The sequence below is a fragment of the Rhinolophus hipposideros genome (genome assembly GCF_964194185.1).
Source record: "Rhinolophus hipposideros genome assembly, chromosome: 5".
Lineage (NCBI taxonomy): Eukaryota > Metazoa > Chordata > Mammalia > Chiroptera > Rhinolophidae > Rhinolophus > Rhinolophus hipposideros.
The window spans coordinates 79,157,123-79,176,898 of NC_138051.1; the positions used below are offsets into that span (position 1 = coordinate 79,157,123).

The 19,776-nt window shown below is 44.7% G+C and overlaps 1 protein-coding gene across 1 annotated transcript in view; it reads right to left on the reverse strand.

Annotated features, from left to right (window-relative positions):
* Positions 1-8,071, reverse strand: part of TMED10 (transmembrane p24 trafficking protein 10) — a 39,259-nt gene extending 31,188 nt beyond the window's left edge. The window contains exons 1-2 of the mRNA XM_081048565.1: positions 6,969-8,071; positions 4,804-6,865 (exon numbers count right to left, since the gene is read on the reverse strand). Coding sequence (XP_080904691.1) covers positions 4,804-5,028 — 225 coding nt within the window. The 5' untranslated portion in view covers positions 5,029-6,865; positions 6,969-8,071. The remainder of the gene's footprint in view (positions 1-4,803; positions 6,866-6,968) is intronic.
* Between the last annotated feature and the right edge of the window lie 11,705 nt (positions 8,072-19,776).

Here is a 19,776-nt window from a genome sequence, read left to right on the forward strand (position 1 = left end):
TGCACTACACACAGTCTCCAGTTCTCCTTCTAACCTCAACACAAACCACAGCTGCTTGAACCAGAGGTAGACATATGACCAAAGAGAAGACCTAGAAAGTGGCCTGGCAGAAAAGGAGCTGAACCAATCAGATTCGTGCATTCAGGAGTTGCAGTTCAGAAGCTGAAGTGATGCACAGAAAGAATCCTCGAGGCAGAGTCTGGACCACAAGTGGTCAAAATTTAACAGAAAGCAGAACTAAGTGAACAGATACTACAAAAAAGGTTGCAAACTGTGGTAAGGGGTTGGATCATGCCCACAAATATATTCTGCGGTCTGCACAGTATATTAAATTTTTGAAAATGACACCTAGCTTGTGGTCTCTAAAATATCACTCCCCACAAAAAGGAACCAGAACTCCTTGGAGGAATAGCTGCTTCCAGGTCAGAGGTTGGACATACAAAAGATGAGCCTAGGCCATCTTATTGTTCCACAAAACAGAGAAGCTATCAAAGCCTAATGGGATTGTGTCAAAAGAATATGGGAGCCAGAGCCAGTGTGAGCATAAGGAACGAATGCAACTGACTAAAACAATGACTCTAAACACTGAAACAAACAACAACAAAAACATGGTCTCAGAATAATAGTTAACTCTTTGGACTATACTGCAAATGACAGACAATTCCTTACTCTGTTAAATGTCAATTAAAAGGAATGAATTCTGCATTCTTCCTGCCTTTCCGGCGTGAATTATAAATTTTAGGGTGACCAAATGGTCTTAACTGATGAATTCTTTAAGAATAATTCCAGCTAAAAATATGGAAGGAATAACAAAATTAGAAAATCATTTCACAACTTTAATGAAACAAATTCACACAACAGTCATCAATAGATTCTTAAGAGAAAAAATAACTGGAAGCTTTATAACTGAGGCTTCAGGTGTTACCATGTTGGTAGGCAAAGTAATGGCACCTCCCCCCAAATGTCCACATCCTAATTTCTAGAACCTGTGAATATGTTATCTTACATGGCAAAATAAATTTTGAAGATGGGATTGAATTGAGGATCTTGAGATACGAAGATTACAAGGATCCTTATAAGGAAAAGAGGGGAAGCAGGAGAATCAAAAAAGGAGATGACAGGCAGCCGGGGGCTCAGTTGATTAGAGTGCGAGCTCTCAACAAGGTTGCCGGTTCAATTCCCACATGGGATGGTGTGCTGTGCCCCCTGCAACTAAGATTGAAAACAGCGACTGGACTTGGAGCTGAGCTGCGCCGTCCACAACTAGACTGAAGGACAATGACTTGGAGCTGATGGGCCCTGGAGAAACACACCGTCCTCCAATATTCCCCAATAAAAAAATTAATTAATTAATTAATTAATTTAAAAAAGGAGATGAGATGATGGAAGCAAAGGAGGGAGAGATAGGTGGGAGAAAAAGATTTGCAGATATTATGTTACTACGGAAGGGGTCACCAGCCAAAGAATGCAGGTGCTCTCTAGAAGCTGAAAAAGGCAAGGAAACTAATTCTCCTCTAGAGACTCTTCATAAAATGAGAAGGAACACAGCCTACTGACACCTTGATTTTAGGACTTCTAACCTCTAGAACTGTAAGACAAATGTGAGTTGTTTTAACTCACTACGTTTGTTGTAATTTGTCACAGCAGCAGTACTGTGACAAATTCAGTACACCCGAACACGCTGATCAATCTTAGCAGCATTTATGGGGCACAAAAAGTACTACTATGTGGTCTGCCATGAGGCCACATCAAATACACAAAACCACCCAAGAAGATAAACTTGAATCTAATTACATCTTCACATTTGATTTCTTTTGTAAGAAACATGGGGGACAGGACTGGTTAAACTACACCTCAAGGAAGCAAACGGACAAATCCAAAATGTAGGTCATTCTTTAAGGACAACTGACTCCAACAATACAACCGCAAGCATTAAAAAGGGAGGGAGAGTGGATTGCTCTAAAGAGACTTGAGAAATAAAACAAATTAATTTTAAATAGATCTTTTTTTAATTTATTGGGGAATATTGGGTACTGTGTGTTTCTCCAGGGCTCATCAGCTCCAAGTCACTGTCCTTCAATCTAGTTGTGGAGGGCGCAGCTCACTGAACCAGGTGGGAATTGAACCAGCAACCCTGTTGTTCAGAGCTCACACTCTAACCAACTGAGCCACCGGGCAGCCCCTTAAATATTTTTGAGACGAGTGAAGAAATCTGAATATTAATTGAGTATTATTAGATGGCATTAAGGAATTATTGTTAATTTAGTGAGGTGTGATTATAACCACATAACACTGTGATTATGTTCATATTTTTTAAGAGATTCATGTAGTACGCAGGACTGAAATACCATGGTATCTGAGATTTACTTTAAAACAATTCAGCATAAAATGAGCAGGGGGAAGAAGCAGTTAAGATGAACCAAGTGTGGCAAGATCTTAGAAACTCGGTAATTTGTATGTGGTGGACTGACCATACTCTTCTCTTATCAAATTGAAAACAAAACAATGCCAGAACCAATTTGAATTAGTTGGTACATTTAAAAAATCAGGAGCTTTTGCATCAAAATCTGGATTTCTGATTTCATTTGAAAAAGCAAATATGACAACAACAAGGCCCATGTCAGAGATGAGTACTGGCCATTCCATGTTAACAGCTTCCACTGCTCCCAATTATCCCCATTTATCAGCACTGCTACAGCTTTTCCCTATACCTGGCTCAATTCATTCATATGTTATCTACTTGACATTTGGGTTTAGGAGCCCAGGAGTAGTCTGATTAGCTGGTTAGTAGCAAGAGAACAGAGCAGACAAGATGGGGCAACTGAGTAATGACAAAATGCTACTATGTTTCCCCGAAAATAAGACCTAGCCAGACCATCAGCTCTAATGCGTCTTTTGGAGCAAAAATTAATATAAGACCCGGTCTTATTTTACTGCAATATAAGACTGGGTCTATAATATAATATATCATATAATACCGGGTCTTATATTAATTTTTGCTCCAAAAGACGCATTAGAGCTGATGGTCCGGCTAGGTCTTATTTTCGGGGAAACACGTTATGTAGATAAATAGACTCTGCTGTTAAGGCCCCTTCCACAGTTTTGGATACAGATATAATTCCCATAAGGCCATGCTACGCTCCACTTCCTGTATTTATTAAGTGCTTACTAGAAGCAAGGCAGTATGATTGACATTCTGGAAAACATGAACATGAAAATATGATAATTCCTGCCCTCAGGATACTAACAGTTTAATAAAGAAGACAAGGTATGAACATAAGTGGTTACAATGTAAGATGAAAATAAGTGAGTTTAGGCGACTGTTCAGGGTAGCTTATTAGGTAAAATGCAAAATGGGGAGTGACAAAGTACATAAAGCTTCAGGAACAGACGATGAAGAGCACTGCAGAGCCTGTTGGGAAATTTAAACTTTATCGGATAAGCAATAGTAAGCCACTAAAGGGTTTTAAAATATTTTAAGTACAAATCAGAGGGGGCAACACTGGAGATGAGAGTAAAGTCTCTTTCACTGCTCAACTTCTATGCACTACATCCTTAGAAGAGCCAGAAGCATGACCCCCAAAACACTGTACCTAAGCCTCTAAAATTGTGTCAGCATGGCATTCTTGGCCAGGCATCAGTTTGGTACCTGAAGAGAATAATAGAAGGATGGGTCACTGAGCAATAGTCCTGAAAACAGTTTGTGTCTCCCAAATAAAGTACAAATAAATTGCATCTATTACCACTACTAGGTTCCAATACCTTAAACATAACTTATGGTCATCTTATACCTAAGTCTGTTAAAAAGTAAAAATGTGTTTTCCTATTTAGTCTAAGGCCCACTCTGTCAAAAACAAAACCAAAACCACACGCTTACTGTAAATGAGTAAAATTACCTAAAACACAATCAATCTTGACTGATACCTAATTATATTAACGTTTCAAAAATAGCGCTGGTCATCCTAATGGCAAAACGGCAGCCAACTAGCCTTGCGGTAGTAGTTGTCACTATCCTGGAGTATCGCTGCAACAGAAAACTTAAGCCAAGTCCAGACTCGGGGGTACCAGAAAGTAAAGGACTAGAGACTGAGACCATTTAGTGACCAGGGATCAACGTTAACCAATCAATTACAAATGAACAGGACAGAATCAAATTGCAGCACTTTTCCTGCAGCTGACTCAACTCACACTAAGACTCAATTCCAGCTCTGACACCGGTGTAGTCTACTACCTCTCTGAGCCTCAGTTTCCTTCTGTGGGAAACGAAGCGAACAGTACCTACTTCACAGAGGAGTGTACGAGCTACATGGTAACGTGCGTACAGCATCACAACCCCGGGCACACAGCTAATGCTCAATAAATAATAGGTTTCATATTCACAGTACGCTTCAATGCCTCCATTATCGTCTTGCAGGCACCAATGTGTCCCAGGCAGCCAATGCCCACCAATAACAACATCCAAAGACTTTGGAGAACCAAGTCACACAGATCAAGGCACCTAGGACCGGAGCAGGTCCAGGGCGCTGACAACGACCAAAGTCGAGGCTGCAGCGGCTCAGCCGTCACCACAGCCGCCGAGGCCTCGCAGCCCGTCCCCGGTTCCCCGGCCCCGGCGCCCAGCCCCGCCCCAGGAACGCCAGCCCGCGGAGGGAGGGGGCGGTCTCCACAGCGCGCCCTTCGCGCTCGCTCCGGGGCAGCCAGGCCGCCCTCCGTGCCTCCGCCGGCCTGGCCTCCCTTCCGCGTCCTAAGCCTTCCCTCGCCCACGCCTGCGGTCCTCCCTCCCCGTCCCGCCCAGTGCCGCACCTTGAGATGGGTGCGCAGGCCGCCAGCGCCCCCAGACTGGTCGGTGATCTCGTAGGCGCCCGTCACCAGCAGGTCCTTATGGATCTCTTCGCGGAGGCACTTGCGGGAGTTAAGCGGCAGATGGAAGGAGATGGCGAAGACCGAGCTGGGACCCAGCAGGAGTAAAAGCAGCAACGCTAACTGACAAGGGCCACGCCGGGCTTGTGGGCCAGACAAACCAGACATGGTGCCGGAGACTGTTCGCCACCCCCGGCCTCTACCGCGCCGGAACCGGGAGGGCCCACGTGACTCACCTCTGGCCTACCAATGCTGCCGGCGCCATTTTGGAGACTGGCAAGTAGATGAAGAATACATAGTAAATGTTTTAAAAAGGAAGAAAAGATATAATACCACGTCACACCCACAAGTGACCGTGGTTAAGTAAGAGCTTTTGTAAGTTTTCCGCAAAACTTTTATTTTTGTTGAGTTCGGTCACTGCCCAGTCGGCCATAGCAAGTAAGGGCAGCCCTGGAAGTAATTCTCCTTCAGTTTGCGGAAGTAGTGCCCGTAAGTGTTAAAGTAGGTGATTCCATAGCAACCAAGCCCCAATAGGAAACAGCCACAAGGCCCTTCGCTGAGCCATCCGGCAGCCACGGAGGCGCTCAGGGCTGGGGCGGAAGCGGAGGGTGCACACTCCTCGGGCCCTACCGCCTTGTGTGACGACTGGGACATAGAGCATTTCAGAGGAAAACTTCGAGGGGCTGAGCGCAAAGATTCTAATTTGTCTATGAGGCGAGCGGGGGTCAGTACCTCAGAGAAGGTGTGGACGTCACCTGGTGAATGTGAGCTGGGCAGGCGGCCAGTTCATGCTTCCCAGCAGGGTATTTGGATTGGAGTAACCGTCTGCTTTCTAAATGTGCATCTTATTTAGCAAACATTGAGCGCCTGCGATGGAATTGTATAAAATACTGTGTTTTAGTCTAGTCTGAGACATGGACCTTAATGCTTAAGACTTTAAGCATTGTCAAGGGAAGGCAGTATTTGTGTGTTTTAAATGCAGAACCGTCTTACAAAGCAAATTGGCTAGTCTATAGCAAGCAAATTTACACGATAATCATTCATGCTTTTGTTTAACAAGTATTTATTGAGTACTTACTATGTGCCACACTATACCATGCGTGTATACCAACGTATTTATTGATTTAACAAACCTCTATTGGGATGCTGTCAAATATTCAGGGCTGAAGAAAATATGAAGATGAAAAAGGAATACACAACAACCTGTGTTTGGAATCATCTACTTGGATTAATGTTTACTGGGCATCTACAGAAATACCCCTGAAGACGACTCCTTTGCTCTTGGTAATTTAAAAGATTGTTCTATATTTATAACTCCTTTCAATCCATCTAGTTCTTCTCCTTGGAACTGAAATAAACAAGAACAAATATAAAGGAGCTATAAAAGCATATTAGAATTTGACAAATGCCATTTAATAATTATGTTATGAGGTGTCCACTTAGGAACACTTAGTTTGATTATTTTATCCATGATCTAAGATAAGATTGCTAGTCTAGTCAGTACATCCTGATAATTTGCCTTGGCCTTTTCCCTGCAGTGTAGGGACTCTGTACCAAGAAGTTATCTAATTCATTGTTTACTCTCAGCCCTGAGACTGCGCAGACTGACCCTTAGCAAGAGATTTGCGATCCATAAAATAGCTGTGTGGGTTTTTTTCCCTCAAATTTTTATCTTACATTTATATAATAGCTCTACGTTTTAAAATATTTTCAAGGGGCAGCCAGTTAGCTCAGTTGGTTAGAGTACGGTGCTCTTAACAACAAGATTGCCAGTTTGATCCCCACGTGGGCCACTGTGAGCTGCGCCCTCTACAACTAGATTGAAACAACTGCTTGACTAGGAGCTGATGGGTCCTGGAAAAACACACTTAAGATAAATAAAAGTTAAAAAATATATATATATTTTCAGTGGGGTGGCTGGTTAGCTCAGTTGGTTAGAGCGTGGTGCTGACAGTACAAGGTTGCCAGCTCGATCCCTGCATGAGCCACTGTGAGCTGCGCCCTCCTTAAAAAAAAAAAAAAAAAAAATATATATATATATATATATACATATATATATATATTTTCACATGTATTATCTCATTTGACATTTCCCAAAACCGTGTGACATAAGCTGGGCAAGTTCATTTCACAGATAAGGAAACTGAGGTTCTGAGAGGCCCAACGTCCCATAGTTTAAAAGTGATAAAGTCAGACTGAAGGCCTGAGCCTTCTTCAGGAAGTCACTATTATTTATTATTTAACAGATGAAGAAACTGAGACTTGGATAAATTAAGTTTCTTTCCTAAGTCACACCTCTCGAATCTTTTCTTGTATATTCTCACTTAGCCGAGCCCCTAACTCTTTCCTATCCCTCCTTTATATTTTTCTACTTAGCACTCACCACTATCTAATACAACATATATTTTACTTGTTTATCTTGTTTATGAATCTGTTTCCCTAACTAGGATATCGGTTTTGTGAGGGGCAGGGATTTTTTTGTCTATTCACTGCTTTATCTTCTAAATCTAAAATAATGCCTGGCACTTAGAGGCAAAATAAATATTGGTTCAATGAATGCTAGGTTTATTCCTTAACTCCTAGCAAAAGGCCTAACAGCAAATTCCTTACATTATTCCTTAGCTATTTTCACACAAATCTATTTAATCCATAATGTATCTAAAGAGTAGATAGCATTTCAGTTTCACCAACAACATGCATATCTTCTTTTTGAATTGAAATATGTGTTCTGGGTCGGCCCGGTGGCTCAGGAGGTTGGAGCTCCATGCTCCTAACTCCGAAGGCTGCCGGTTCGATTCCCACATGGGCCAGTGGGCTCTCAACCACAAGGTTGCCAGTTCATTCCCTTGAGTCCCACAGGGGATGGTGGGCTCCGCCCCCTGCACCTGGGATTGAGCACAGCACCTTGAGCTGAGCTGCCGCTGAGCTCTCGGATGGCTCAGTTGGTTGGAGCACGTCCTCTCAACCACAAGGTTGCTGGTTCAACTCCCAGAAGTGATGGTGGGCTGCGCCCCCTGCAACTAGAAACGGCAACTGGACCTGGAGCTGAGCTGCGCCCTCCACAACTAAGACTGAAAGGACAACAACTTGAAGCTGAACGGCACCCTCCACAACTAAGATTGAAAGGACAACAACTTGACTTGGAGAAAAGTCCTGGAAGTACATACTGTTCCCCAATAAAGTCCTGTTCCCCTTTCCCAATAAAATCTTTAAAAAAAAAAAAAGAAATATGTGTTCTTTCCATATAAAGACACAGCATCCCCTCTATGCTGTGGAACTAGAGGGCAGAGTAGAGACTCCTAGGGAACTCAAACTTTTGAATTTCATCTGCATTTAAAAAGGTACCATTTTACATCTTTGTGGGGAAAAGGCCTCATTCTGAATTGGAGAGCAAATGGAAAGTGTCCTACAGCTAGAGAAAATGTTTCTTCTTGGCCTAACAGTCCTGTGCCATCCCCCCATGCTGAAACTTCCCCAGCCAGACCCACCTAAGATTCCTGAAGCCCCATAAGCCTCTGGAGGTGAAGAATGCCACGAGGACACACCCTCTACCCAATCTATCCCCTAAAACAGGTTTCTCAACCTTTCTTTTGTATGAGAAGGAGCGTGTTTAAAACACACCTCATCCCAGACAGTGAATCCGAAGCTCTTATTGAAAATCTGCATTTGTAATAAGCTTGCTAGGTGATTCTGTGGTTGTGAGTCCTTCGAAGCACTTCCGGCCCTCTCAGCGCCTCCTTTAACCAGCCTAATCCTCCATTGTAGCTTAAGACTCCCCAGTTCCAACGCAAAAGCAGTAAAGGATTCCTCACTCCAGTGTTCCTACCCATTCATGTGTACAGTCCCACTCACTGTGTGTATTTAAACAGCTAAAACAAGATGGGTTCTGTGAAGATACAAAAGACCCTTTTGGAAAGCAATTGGGCAATCTTTGTCATGTGTCATACTTTTTGACCCAGAGGGTGATTCCGAGGACCTCTCCTATGGGTCCTCTAAGTTCTAGAGCCCCCCAGGACCTGGTCCTTGAACCTCTGTTCTGCACTTTGGGTGATCTCACCCAGTCCCATGACTTTAAATGCATCCATAGGCTGATAACTCCTAAATGTGCATGTCCAACCTTGACCTTTCCCCTAAATTCCAGAGTTTGTATCAGGGTCCCTACTTGACATCTCCACTTGGATGACTAATAGGCAACTCATACTTAACTCTTAATTTCCCCTCTCCCCCGACTCCCAAATCTGCTTCTTCCCCATCTCAGTAAATTACACCACCTTCTACTTCTTCACTGAGGCCATCCTTGTTTCCTCTTCCTCTTCCCTCCTTCCCACACAGAGCCAGTTCATCAGCAAATCTTACAAGTCCTGTGTCCTAAATTTATGGCCATCAGTTTTTACTTCTCTACAAGCTAGGGGACGGCAAACTACTGCCCAGCTAGGCAGGCCAAATTTAGCATGCAACCTCCTGTTTTTGTACCACCCAAGAGCTAAGAATGATTTTTACATTTTCACAGGGTTGTTAAAAAAGAAGGAGGAGGAACAGGACCGAGGGAAAGAGAAAAAGAATGTCCCATTAGATGGCTCACCAAACCTAAAATACTTACTATCTAACTCTTTACAGAAAAAGTTTTCTTCTCTCACCGAAGCAAGACAACGGCTTTCCTACTGTTGTCTGTGCTTCCATTCTTGTCCCACTGTAATCATGCTCTTTAAAATACTTTGAGTGATTGTGGGTGTGTGTGTGTGTGTGTGTGTGTGTGCGCGCGCGCGCATAAATCAAATCGATCAGAATAAAGTCCAAAAGCTTACCACAGCCCGAAATGCCACTGTGGTCTGGCTTCTCCCTACCTCTAATCTCATGTTACCCGATGATCATTTCCTCTAACCACACCCACCCATTCACTGTCCTGGCCTTCTAAACAGCTTCAACTGTGCATCAGGGCCTTTGCACTTATGTCTACCTGGAGCTCTGCTCTTCAGATCTCGTCCCATGGACTCTGGACTCTGCAGACTGCTCTCTCATTCAGGTCCTAACTCCAGTCTCAACTCCAAGAGAGCCCACCCTGCATAAGTAACCCTGTTCCCAGTTATTTTCTATCGTGTGATCTGGTTTTATTATCTATATACACTTGTCACTATTTCAGACTAGCTTGTTATCTCTTTTCTTGTTTGTTATCACCCAGCCCCACTTGATTGAATCTCTAAGAGAGCAGTATCTTTATTTTATACTGATAGATCTCTGAATAATATCCTATACATAGTGGGTGTTCAAAAATATTTGCTGAGTGAATGAATGAAATGACACAACGTATAAAGCACTTAGCACATCAACATATAGCAGTTTCTCTATAAGTGCTAGTTCCTCTATCTAGTATTTTAATTGACATTTTCCATACGGAGCAGCTGAGGTCCAAAGCTGTTAAGTGACTTTCCTTAAGCCATACTCTGAGGCAATGTTAGGGCTGAGAATAGATATGAGAGCTCCAAACTACAGACTAGTTTTCAGACATAATTGTCATTACGTTTGCTAAAACGTGGTACTTATTACTTAGTTCCCATTCTGCTAAGAAATTTAAGATTCCTGGGTAGTCTTCTTCTACCCTCACTTATATTCATAATACAACTTTTGTGGGTTTTAAGTAAATTTAAACAGAACATCCACAAAGAGGTTAATAGTTCATGTGAAACTTGTAGCATCTACTAGCATCACCCTTCAATTCACTTTGCTTGAAAAATAAGTGTATCTTCCTCTCCAGATTTCCATAGAGCTAAATTTTTTCTTCGTAGGTGGGAAACATAAACCCTCTCACCAACTCTCCATGACAATATCCTTCATCAATGTTGTCTATAGGACATTGTTGAGATAAACTATCAAGACCCTGCCTTATAAGCTACTGCCTATAAATCCTGATTGCCAGGATGCAAGTTCTTCTAGTGATATATGTGAGCTGAGAGCACTAAGAAGTCTGGATTTAATAAAAAGTTATGAGGAAGAACTTTAGATATGATGCAATCAAAAGATACAAAATGTGTCCTCAAAAAATAAGTTTCAGAAAACCTAAGAATCATCACATGAACCCTTACATGAACCGTCACCACTATCCACATGGCTAAAGAACAAGCCAAAGTTGGAAAGGAGAGGACTAGAAGGGAGATGGCTTCTTTGCCCCATAAGCACTGTCTGCTTGTGGAGAACACCAGCCCTAAAGCCCAGTGCAGAGAAAGTCCTGGAGGCCAGGAAATGAGATGAAAGGAATTCTACTGGATCAGCCTGGAATGGAGGAACTAAGGGACAAAAAGGAAGAGCTGCAAAGATGGGACTCCAGGGGAGAAGGAAGTAGGGTCAGTTAGGTAAGATGGGAAATGTTTACCTTATATCTGTTGTCACATGCTACAAAGAAAAAAAAAGTATTGAAAAAGAAAGAAAAGGGTAAATTGCTCAATACTTTGTGAAGTAGAGCCACCAAGGGAAGAGTAATAGTCAAATGGCATCTACCCCCAAACATTTGTTACACTCTGCACCTAGACACAGCCATGCCTGAAGACTGGACACATGCAGATCCTCAGAGAGCTTGAGATTACTTCGAAAGTGCTCTGAGATCTTAAAAGTTGGTGCCATAGAGCAGGGGATTACAATGTTTTCGGCCTTCACTCCTGGTTCTGAGAGAGCTTTGGGTTTCCTCTCCAATGCATTTTCCTTGCTAAGCCACTAAACTGTAAGTATCTGGTGTCCACCATAGCCAGCTGTCTGAGATTCACAAAAATTCATTCTCCTTCAACAGAAACTCCGTCTTGTGAGAGAGATGGGCCTATGTATGGGAAAAGAGCACCAATCGCAGGCACCTTGATAATACCCATATGACTTTCCCTTTATTATCTGCTCAAATCACCTCTGCACGCTGGAATCACCTGAGCAGCTTTTAAAAAACTGCCTGTGCCTAGAACCTACCTAGGACCCAACCCAGACCACTGAAAAAATATCTAGGGGGCCGGCCCGGTGGCTCAGAAAGGCAACTGGACCTGGAACTGAGCTGCGCCCTCCACAACTAAGACTGAAAGGACAACAAATTGAAGCTGAATAGCACCCTCCACAACTAAGATTGAAAGGACAACAACTTGACTTGGAAAAACGTCCTGGAAGTACACACTGTTCCCAATAAAGTCCTGTTCCCCTTCCCCAATAAAATCTTTAAAATATATATATATATCTGGATATGGTCAGTGGGAATAGCATATTGCGTGGTTCCCTAACTTTGCTATACTTTGGAATCATCTGGGGAATCTTTAAAAGTGCTGATGCCTGGCTCCCACCCCCAGACATTCTGATGTAGATATTAATAGTATGAGGTCCAACCTGGGCATCGGGGGTTGTTTAAATCTTCCCTGTGACCCAACAAGCATCCAGGGTTGAAAACGAGTGTTCCCACCTAACCCTTGCTCATTCCTATTTTAGCACCCAACCTTTCAATGCCTTTTAATTGCATGCACTCAACAAATACTTCTCGGTTTGATTTACATCCCTGTTTCTCCTGCTGAAGTATTATTGCCCTTTCTCCTAGAACCCGATATGAAATTAGTCCTCTGGTAAGCAGAGCACCTGGAACACCAGCTTGGGGACAGCGTTCATTCCTCTGCTGGCCATGTTCTACCAGCTCAAGTGTTAGTCAAGAGGGAGGAATGGGAAGCCAGAGCTTCAGATGAGGAGGAAGTCTCTCTGCAGGCACATGAGGGAGCCTTTCTTCTCCCTTGCAGAAAGTCATTGTGGCACATGGGCAAAGGAAGTATTAATAAGCTTTCTAAAGAAGTACTTCTCCAAGATTGTGTGTTTCACAGACCACAACCAGTGCTGTCAGTTCTACAGATGGCCAACTTCTGCATTTCCGAAAGCGGCTTCCAAAGATAGTTCAGCTTGCGTCCCTAAAGCAGAAGACCCAGCTGTGGAGAAGGGAACCAGCAGAGTCACTAAATTCAAGGTCAAAAGGCACTACCCACATGTTGGTCAGAGACAAGAAAGATCGACCACCAAGCAAAATCATTAGAGATAATCAACTCTTTTGAAGTGAAGTTAAAGTAACAGCATTATAATCAGGGCTTCACGGCAAGCCCACACTGAGAGCTGTGGACTGGGCATCTCACCAGAGATGTGTGCTCTAGACAGAGGTCCTGGCTCTGCCCTTCGGCCCACTGGGTGACCTTGAGCTGGAAATTACACTTTCTAGGTGTTGACACCCCCTTTGTAAGAGGTGAGACTGGAGGACAGAGCCTGTCTTTGACTTCTTACAAGCCTGCATCCAAAAAGAAGTGGGGAAGTCTCAAGTTGACAAAAGTGATGCTGCTCGGTCACTCCCTGCTGTGCTCCGGCACCTGCTCAGGGCCTGCGGTCCTGGCTGGGAATTCAGCAAGCACAGTGGCGCTGTCTGCAGGCTGTGACCTTCACCACTCAGTCTACCTGCAAAGACCTCCCCATGGGGTGACTACGATGAAAGCCCCTGGATTCGTTGCCGAGCACTGCCATTACAAATTAGCACGAACTTGGTGGCTTAAAACAACAGAAATATATTTTGTCACAGTTCTGGAGGCCAGAAATCTGAAATCAGGTTATCAGCAGGGCCATGCTTCATCCAAAGATTCCAGGGGAGAATCCTTCCTCGCCTCTTCCAGCTTCTGGTGGCTCCAGGCACCCCTTGGCTTGTGGCTGCATAACAGCAATCTCCGCCTCTGTCTTCGAGCAGACTTTGTTTCTCTCCATGTCTCTTCTCTGTCTCTTATAGGACCCTTGTCATTGGATTTAGGACCCACTCAGGTAATTCAGGATGATCTCACCCAGGATGCGCTATCCTTAACTTAATTACATCTGCAGACTTGTTTTCCATAGAACGTTACATTCACAGGTTCCAGGGGTTAGGACTTGCACATATCTTCTGGGGCCCCACAGTTCAATACAGCCTCCAAATGGAGCAGGATGGAGGGATGTACAAAATGCTAACCATCTTTAAACCCCAGGTCAAATGCTACCTTATCCAAGAGAACTTGCCGCTTCATGCCACCTAGATATCGTCTCCATTGGGCCATCTGGTTATCCCCGCACTGCCCATGTGTTCTCCCCTTACCCCCAGACCGCCTGCATCAGAATCCCCTAAGAAGCTGGTTACAAATACAAATTCCTGTCCTCCCTGCTCCAGCCCCTACCACTGTCACTGCTGCCAGTCAGGCTCTCTGGGCCTGGGGCCTTGGAGTATGTATTTTAGAACATCTCCCTGGGAGATTCTAATGCACCAGAGGTTTGGGAAGCCCCATGCTGTGCTGCGCACTCCATGACTGGTTCTCTGCTGTGTCTCTAGATGTCTTAGATTTACTTAAGCTGATGAGAGGCAACGTGTAAGTGTGTGGCCCTGGAGTCAGAATGCCTGAGTTCTGCTACCCGCTGTGTGACTTCAGACTATTTACCTAAACTATCTGTGCCTCTGCTTCCTCGAGTCAGTAAGAATAATGATTTGGTCTGGGCCCTCCAAGAAGATGTCCTCTTTTCAGAGGTGTGGAATCAAACCATATTTCTCCTCCACCTTCCTTGGGAGCTCCTTCAAACCCTACATCTGCCCCCAGGGTCTCCCTAACCCAAATCCTGCCTCCTCACACACAGCCGCTCTGGCTGTTTTCGCCCACTACATCCAGGTGGCCCTTGTGTTCCTTCAGAGCCTGCCTCCCTTTTCCTTCCCTGTCTCTGTAGCTCCTTCCAGCGGGTCTGCATGCCAGGGAGCCAATAGCCACTCAACCCTCAGATGCCACTCCCATCCTCCATTAAACCGCAGGGCTCTGGGCCACCCCAGACCCTTCCTTCAGCCCCGGTCAGGGAGGGGCCTCTCACCCTGTGCCACTCGGCTATCTACCCTCCCACTTCTTGTCTCTGGCCCAGGGCCAGGCACACAGGCCTTATCACTACACAAACACTTCCTCTTTCCCCCAATACTGGTTCTCACACAATAGGTAATCATGGTAAACTTCCTCTGATAATTTACTGAGCAAACACTCACTGTGCCCCTGCCCTAGGCTAAGGCCTGTGGGGAGCCCAAACCTGGTCTCCACCTTGAGAAGCCTTGAATCTGGTGGAGATGGAGCACAGAAATGAGTATCAGATGGCCTGAGGCTTTGTGGCTCAGGTACCTGGGTTCTAATCCCACTTCTGCCCTTTATCAGTTGTCTGTACCTTGGAGCAAGTTACTTACCTTTTCTGATCCTGAGTTTCCTTGGCTGTGAAATGGAATAATGCTGTCTGGCTTGTTGTGAGAATTAACTAAGATAAGATCTGAAAATGGCCTGGCAGAGTACCTGAGATAAAGACATTAGTTCCTGAGTTCCTGGGGGGACGGGGGGGGGGGGGGGGGGGGGGGGGGGGAGGCAGAATCTGCCAGGAGCTGGAGGAGGCTTCCTTCAGGTTGGAGAGGAATGTGGTTACAGGAGTGGCTTCCTCCAGGGATTCAATTCTGCCTTGAAAGCAAAATGCCGTAAAGAATGCCGTCTTTCTCTACTCTGTGCTGTTTTGAAGTTTCGGAGTAGGTGTAGTGCCACCTTTCAGGTATAAATGGAGTAGGCCCTAGTGTTGGGGAACACAAATGGAGTACAAAACACAACACCTTCATTTAATGTAGGGTGGTGGTGATCAGTCATAACGTGTCTGTATGCAATAGCAAGAGAACAGTACAGGATATGTTGATTTCCTAGGTAAGTGCTAACTCTGTGGCCACAGCCTGCCATGGAGAGATCCCTGGGGGCCTGGAGTGGTTGGGAAATTCCTCACCATTGAGGAGTCAGTATGCAAAATCACAGCCATCCGGGCAAAGCAATCTGTGACATGTCAAGACACAAGAGTAAAAACAGTTCCCTCCGTCTGCCCCTCCATCAAAGCATGTAAGTAAGTTCAACCTCCATGTTTGGTTCTTTCTTAATACTTTAGGGCTGTTGTGTTCTGGCCTGGGTTTGTAGGAAACATGGGAGAAAGAGGGGGCCCAAAGGGGCTGGCACTGGGAGAGAACACTGAGGCTGGCGGGGGGCACAAAGTGATGAGCAAGGAGTAAGAGGAATTAGAAAGCTGGCTCAGGTGCCCTCCTGGCCTCCAATGGGGTGACCCGGGGAAAGCGTGATCTGACTATCCCTCCACTGAAGGACGATTCTAGAGAAGGACACTAAGAGGAAGCATAGTGCAGTGGTGGACAGAGCCTGGCGTTTAGTGTGAGGCCAGCTCAGTTCTCATGGAGTATTAGCACGACCTTGGCCAAATGACTTTACCTCATTGGACCTCAGTTGCCTAATCTCTAAAGGAGAATAACAACTTTTATTGAGTTTTTGTGAAGACTGTAAATTATAGAACCCAGAGCCTGCCACAATGTAGGTGATCAAGTTCTCTTTCCCTCTCTCAAGCTTCTAGGAAAGCCTTAGATATACAAGACTGACTATATTTAGTGCCTGGCTCCCTCCCCTGCCAACCCATGGTTAAATTAGAATTAAACTACTTATGCGAAAGCCTCTTCCAGTGCTTGAATTCTCCGTGTGGACTGAGTGGGAGAGGACAGTCATTCATTCGCCTCCTGGGGACTTGTTGTTCACTGATGCTGGAAGGCTGGGCTCTGAGCAGCACATGCAGTGGTCCCTGCGTGCAAGAGCCTGTTAGATGGGGCCCTGCAGTGGGGAGGGGGGGGAGATTCCCAGAAGCCTGACAACTCCTTTCCTATGCAGGGTTCCCATTTCTGGGTTCCTTCAATCCCCTTTGCTGAGATTTGCTTTGGGTGATGGTGGGCGTGGCGATGGGGGTGAAGGGATGGGTAACTTTAGTAGAAAAAGAGAGAGGCTGGCCCCATTAGAGTGGGTGTACAGGGAGGCTAATTTCAGGCCACCCTGAAAAAGAATGTTATAGTAACAGGATGTCTGATGCTGGGAAGCTGCCTCAGGCAGCAGCAAGAGCCTGAGTCCTGCAGCGTTCACCCAAACACAGTGATTTTCAACTCTGAATGCACATTAAATATACTGGGGAGTTTTGTAAAAATTCCCATTAGCCTGGCTGGCTCCCATCTATGAGATTCTGATTCTCTTAGCCCAGGGTGGTTGGTAGCTATTGATACTTAGAATTTTGATAACAGTGTCCCCAGGTGATTGCACTGTGCAGGTGGGGATGTGGACCAGTGTTCCCCAAGCTGGTGACTCCCCAGGCGTTCCTGTGCCTCTCTGCCAGAGCTCTTCTGTGCTCCTTTCTAACTGTGGGAGTCCACGTGTCTGGTAGGATGTTTGTGCGGTAGTCCCAGGGACTTCTAGCCTAGCTACCTGCAATCCACTCTGAGACACAGCAGCCAAAGTTATGCTTTTAAAACACAAATCAGATCCCATCCCTTCCTCACTGCAGCATCTCCAGTATGTTACATTTCAATCCCAACTCTTCATCTCAGCCATCAGCACCCCCCCACACCGCATTCCCTCTCAACCCCACCCCTCCTGGCACTTGACCCTTTCTGTTCCTCAAACCCATCAAGCTGCTCCCTCCCTGGGCCTGGGACGCTCTGCCCAGCCTGGTTGGTGGTTGGTTCCTCCTCAGCCTCTGGGCCTCACCGGCCTTCCCTCACCTGCTTACTCCACGAGATACTCCTCCGCACACTCACACCTCCCTGTGCTAGCAAGGAATACTCCCCTGCTAGCAAAGAAGATCCAGTGAGTACAGGGAACTGGTCTAACTGGTTTATCACAGTGCCGGGGCAAATGGAGTCTCAAAAACTGTTTGTTGAACAAATGAGTGAATATGTACATAGAATATGTTTATATAGGAAAATCTAGTTTTTATGTACATAAACCTGTGTACAATGTGATTCAAGGTCTGGAGTGGAAATGAACAGGGAAGAAGGCATCAAAGGAGAAGGGAAAGAAACATGTACTGAGCACCAACTCTGCCAGGCACCATTCTAAGGCTTTTCCTACATTTAATCTACACAACAATCCACTGTTAAAATTCCAAAGATCCAGGGCCATCAAGGTCCCACAGAATCCGAATCTTAGAGATAGGGGGCCAGTATTATTATCCCCATTCTACAGATAAAGAAACTGAGACCTAGAGAGGGCAGAAAACTTGCTTGACGTTAAACTACAAACAAGTGCCAGAGCAGGATATAAACCTGAGCTTACTGAACTCCAAGGCTACCTTGTCATTGTATCATTCTTGAATCATTGCCTCTGTCCACTATTAGGGAATTAAAAATCCTCTGATGAATGGGGCCCTACATAGCAATGGCTAACTGGTGACTGGAGCTAATAACGGAAGGAACAGGACAGATAAGAAGGAAAGATAATTTACTAATAATTGTCTTGCGACCAGATCAATTTAAAATCAACCTCGTTTCTTAATTTTATTTGTGATCAGTTAAGAATTTGCAGTCCTTTCTTTTTTTCCTTTTGTTTATATACGTACATATGTGTGTGTGTGTGTGTGTGCGTGTGAGTATGTGTGTGTGTGTGTAGGGAGAGAGAGAGTGTATATATAATTTAAGTTCCCAGAACTCAGTACTTATGAGATAGGTTTCCTGGGTCATCAGGATGTCCTGAGGGCACAAGTAACCTTTCTGAACACTAAAATGCATAACCCCGAGGGTTATGTAGACACAGAGATGTCTGGCCTCATTGAGCATCAGTGAGCTAGTTGGTTTGGGCCCCCTATCTTAAACTTCAAAACCTAATTTTTAGCCAAAAGAATAGAATATACCCTTAGGGATATACCTTTTAAAACATGCACAAAATTTGGTTTATACCCAGATTCTCTGTAATCCTAGTCTCTGGGAACCATTTCTGCTCTGAGCCACAGAATGCCTTTTCTTCTTTTAAATGTCAGAGCTGGTTCTTAATTAAATCTAATCAAGATACAAGAGATGAGTTAGACATCCTCCTTATCCATAAAATGCAATCTAATAACTAGTTCACAGGGGACTGTGACACAGGGACTTAAGCTTAGTTAGCAAGGGCCCGTTAAGTGAGATCTAAACACAATGTGGAAAATCTGTACAACAGAAAGAGAAGTGTGCATGCTTCATTCTGTAGGCAGTGGGGAGCTGGATCGGTTAGGACTTTTCAGTTTTGGAAAACAGGAACCAATTCTGAGTTAACTGAAAAGAAAAAGGGGGTCATCTGTTGAAAGGATATTGGGGAGTTTACAGAGTTCAAGGAGGAACTGATCAGGCCAGAGGGGATCTCCAGAAGATGAACTCATGACTCAACTTTAAATCTCTCATCCCAGGATTCCCACTCAACATTCAAATTCCAGGAGAGAGTCTGATTGGCTTAGCTTAGGTCATGTGCCCACCTCAGAGGACCTGCAATTGGTGTTCCTCCAGAATCTTGCAGAACAGGGGAAGGGAGGCCGTACCCAAAGGAAGAGATGCTGGCCAGACAGACAAGACAAGTCTGCTTTAGTAACCACTGGATGCTTCTGGGCATCGAAATGATGTGATCAACTTAGATCACATGTCACTGGGTGCTTGAATCAATAATTTTGTTTAATCTTTCAACAACCCAGTAATATGGGCACAGTTATTAATCCCTAATTTTAAAGGTGAGGAAAACTTCAGTTTTGAGAGGTTACATGGCTTTCCCCAAGAAGTAAAGCTCTTTTTGGACACTAAATCCTCTTTACTATATGATATTTATGTCCTTTAGAGTCATTGGTTTGGCTCTAAAGTGTTTAAAGAAAGAGAGAGGCAGGAGACGGGTTAGCAAGTTGTTAGAGTCAACCAATGTGGAAGGAATGAACCAGGCTGGGCCAGAGGGGAAGGGGAAGCAACGAGACATCAGGCACAAGGGCTCAAAGAGTAGTTTGTAAACTAGACAGAACATTACAACGATTGAGGCAGCTCGTTAAAAACACCCATCCTGAGAGTCCATCTCTGACCTAAAC